The 3,721-nt window shown below is 35.4% G+C and overlaps 1 protein-coding gene across 1 annotated transcript; it reads left to right on the top strand.

Moving 5' to 3' along the window:
• Window positions 1-1,847: 1,847 nt before the first annotated feature.
• LOC111881485 (peroxidase 41) lies at window positions 1,848-3,467 on the top strand. The gene has a single exon (XM_023877873.3). The coding sequence runs from the start codon at window positions 2,365-2,367 to the stop codon at window positions 3,457-3,459; it is 1,095 nt and encodes a 364-aa protein (XP_023733641.1). The 5' UTR covers window positions 1,848-2,364; the 3' UTR covers window positions 3,460-3,467.
• The last annotated feature ends 254 nt before the right edge of the window (window positions 3,468-3,721 follow it).

Below are 3,721 nucleotides of genomic sequence, written 5' to 3'. Positions count from 1 at the left end.
TACGATTTATGGATTAATGAACATAAAAGTAGATTTACCTATATTCTCAAAACAGAAATTTGAATTATGGTATTATACCTGTTAACATTGATCACATTTATGATTCTTACTCAATGAGATTAACTTTAAGGAATGCAATGAGGACATTATGTTAGTTCTCAATTGCATGGATATTGACCATTCATTTTGGATAGAGCAACATTCTTTGAGGATGTTGAGTTTGGGGGAGAAACAAGGCTAAAACATTGGCCTTAAGGAGGAATCAATCTTGATTCCAATTAATGTTTTCGGTAGTATGCAAATTATGAATCAGTGATCAACAATGTTATTCAATCTCCTATTCATAATACACAAACTCAACAACCTCAACTTTGGATATCCTATACATGGTACCACATTTTTCATCAATTTATTATCTCTTTTGGTTATGAGGTAAATACAATAGATGATTTTGTGTATCACAAATTAAGTGGGAGTAAATTTATTTTTCTGGTCTTGGGCAGATATCTATGCAACTCAAGTTTGGATCATAAGAAAGCAACCAAATGGATTTTGATATATCTATATATAACAAAAGGCCATATGCTCAACTATAGGAAATTCAGATGTTTTGGAGATCATTTTTATTAAGAATATGATCTATTCGATGCCATAATGGTTACTGATCCATATCAGGATACTTTTACATTTTAGCATGATGAGCCATTTCATGGAATAGACTTAGGTAGCTTCTTCCATAATGGCAACATAATTTGTAGCATGGAATATGCTTACGGAAATTTGTCATGAGGCTATACATTATTGGTATTGAAAGACCACTAAAGTTGTGATAATAAGTCAGCCAGGTTATATTCCAATAACAAAAGTTTTATTAAGTCAAAGCATATTGACATCAAGTTTCCTTCTGTTAATACAATAGTGCAAAATAGGATTATATATATATATATATATATATATATATATATATATATATATATATATATATATATATATCACATATAAACAAACTCCATTAAAGCGGATCCGCTCATAAATGGATTACCTCCCTAGGTCTTTTATGAGCATACTACACACGTTGGTGTGATATTTGGTTTTAGTGGGAGTTTTATGGTGCTTTATGTTTTGTTTAAAACAATTATGTTTTTCTGTACAGAATTAAGAATTCGGTTAACTCCATTATTATTTGCGCTTATTTGAAGTTTGATCTCACTTTAATCTCAAGAGGAACTCGTTGTAAATCTATTTAGATTTTAAAACCACACATCATGTTTAATCTATGTTGTTAGTTATATATGTATATGTGACCATTGATAGGTTTAGTTACGTAAATTGTAACGAAGACCGCTTTAATCCTATACTATTATGATTAGTGGATGAGATTGTTTAAGGGTACCAATGTTATAATAGCTTTAATTAAAACGCTTATACAGTTATACGTACATTTATATATTCGTGGTCAAGTGGGAGATTGTTGGATAATTATGGGACCACTTCATAAATATGTACGATATATCATTAAATCCAATTATTATGGTAAAAATATAAATTGTTAATGGACCGATTTATACAATATTTACTTACCATGTGGGTTGAGTTTCCGGTTTGATTCAAGATCCTCAAGATCTCTTCCATCTCTCACATTAAGGTTTATATCTATCTATAAATACATGTGATGACGAGCAAATCAAGACACACGAAAATACATATGTAAATTCGTTTAGGGTTTGCTGAGGAATTTTAGAGAGAGTTATTGAGATCAACTAGAAAACCCAACTCTAGTTCTTCAGATCCAAAGATCATAATGAAATCAGGTATGTAATCTTTTTTATTTTTTTTTTTATGTTTAAAGTTTTCTTTTGACAGATTCGAGATTAAGATCCTTATACTTCCGCGTTTATGTTTTGTTTATATATAAATTTACCAACATAAGAATCTGTTACTATTTTCTTAGCTTAAATTTTCAAATATCTAGACCTATAAGACACACTTGTGATCCTTATCTTTTTGTTACATGATGATTTGTTGCCGTTCATGTTCCCTATGGAAAAGTTGGATGTGTATGCATGGTAAAGTCCAACGTAATGAACACTTATTAAGTTTTATTTATCTTTTCTTTTATCAAAGTCCACTTAAAAATCAATGCTTCTTTAAGATCATAATCCTTTCTAAGATTGGAAATTTAAGTATTACTTGATAAAATCAATGCTCAAAAAATACTTTTGTAGAAAAAATATGTGTGTTAAATTTCTAAATGTTCAAAGAATTTATTTTCTTATCAAAAATTTCAGTTTTATCTTTTTAATTATGTGTGGATCGCGTAGGTACGAAAAATGAGGAACAAAATCTCTGTTGCCATCTCCGACAATGGCTCGTCGCCGTGAAAACTATCATCAGTTTTCTTCAACCTCTTTTCCCCCTCCCTTCCTCTTAACCACCATGGCTAATTCATCACTGCTTCCATTAATCATCCTCCTCCTTTCCTCCGCCATAATAGCCAAAAAATCCCAACATCCGCCTGCCCTTAGCCTCAACTACTACGCTAAATCATGCCCAAGGTTTCATGAAATCCTTCAAAACGTTGTCGTACCTAAACAAACAGCCACCCCCACCACCGCCGCTGCCACCCTCCGTCTCTTCTTCCATGATTGCATGGTGGGTGGCTGCGACGCCTCCGTTCTCATCTCCTCCAACGCATACAACAAAGCTGAAAGAGACATGGATATCAACGAGTCGCTCGCTGGAGATGGGTTTGACATCGTAGCACGTGTAAAAACGGCTCTTGAGATCGAATGTCCCGGTGTCGTCTCCTGCTCCGATATCCTCGCCGTCGCCACCAGAGACCTGGTGATTCAGGTCGGAGGTCCACATTACGAAGTGAAATTAGGCCGGAAAGATGGATTAGAGTCCAAAGCATCGAACGTCGAGGGTCGGCTTGGGAGAGCGAACATGACGATGGATGACATCATTCGTATATTTGAAGGCCACGGTTACACCATCAGAGAACTGGTGGTGCTAATGGGCGGCGGCCACACCATTGGTTTCGCCCACTGTAAAGAATTCGAAAGCCGTCTGTTCGGCCCTAAACCCGACCCGTCAGTCCATCCGAAATTAGCAGAGAGATTAAAAGCTATGTGCGCAAACAGCTCCTCGGACCCGACGATATCGGCGTTCCTCGACCCGATTTCCGCCGGAAACTTCGATAACATGATTTTCAAGAACCTGCTAAACGGACTTGGGGTACTGGGTACGGATCAAGCCATGGCATCCGACCCGAGAACACGACCTTTTGTTGAAGAGTACGCTAGGGATCCGGTAGTATTTTTCAGGGACTTCGCGAGAGCAATGGAGAAGACGAGTGTTTACCAGGTGAAAACTGGAAAACAAGGAGAGGTTAGACGCAGATGTGATGCATTCAATAATCTCCAAATGGGTAAAAGTAAAACTACGCAAAACATTTAAGTGTTCAGTTTTCTTAACAAGTTGCCATTATACCGACGTAGCATGCATGACTATGGCTCAACAGGATGCAAATTTTAAAATTTTATAGGATTATGTAACATTTTGCTTTTATTCAAATAGTTTTTCGTGTAAAATTTATTTAGACCGAGGGAGCATAGAAACTATTATTTCATGGCGTTTTAGTGAACAAAAAAGATTTGAATCTATCATTATACATACTTAAATCAAGAAAAATTTAGATCTATAAAAAACGATGCCTTCA

The sequence above is a fragment of the Lactuca sativa genome, chromosome 5 (genome assembly GCF_002870075.4).
Source record: "Lactuca sativa cultivar Salinas chromosome 5, Lsat_Salinas_v11, whole genome shotgun sequence".
Lineage (NCBI taxonomy): Eukaryota > Viridiplantae > Streptophyta > Magnoliopsida > Asterales > Asteraceae > Lactuca > Lactuca sativa.
This window is presented reverse-complemented; position numbering and strand designations above follow the sequence as displayed.

Excerpts from the sequence above, each read along its gene's own strand:
- LOC111881485 (XM_023877873.3), top strand. The coding sequence starts at position 2,365 with ATGGCTCGTCGCCGTGAAAACTATCATCAGTTTTCTTCAACCTCTTTT.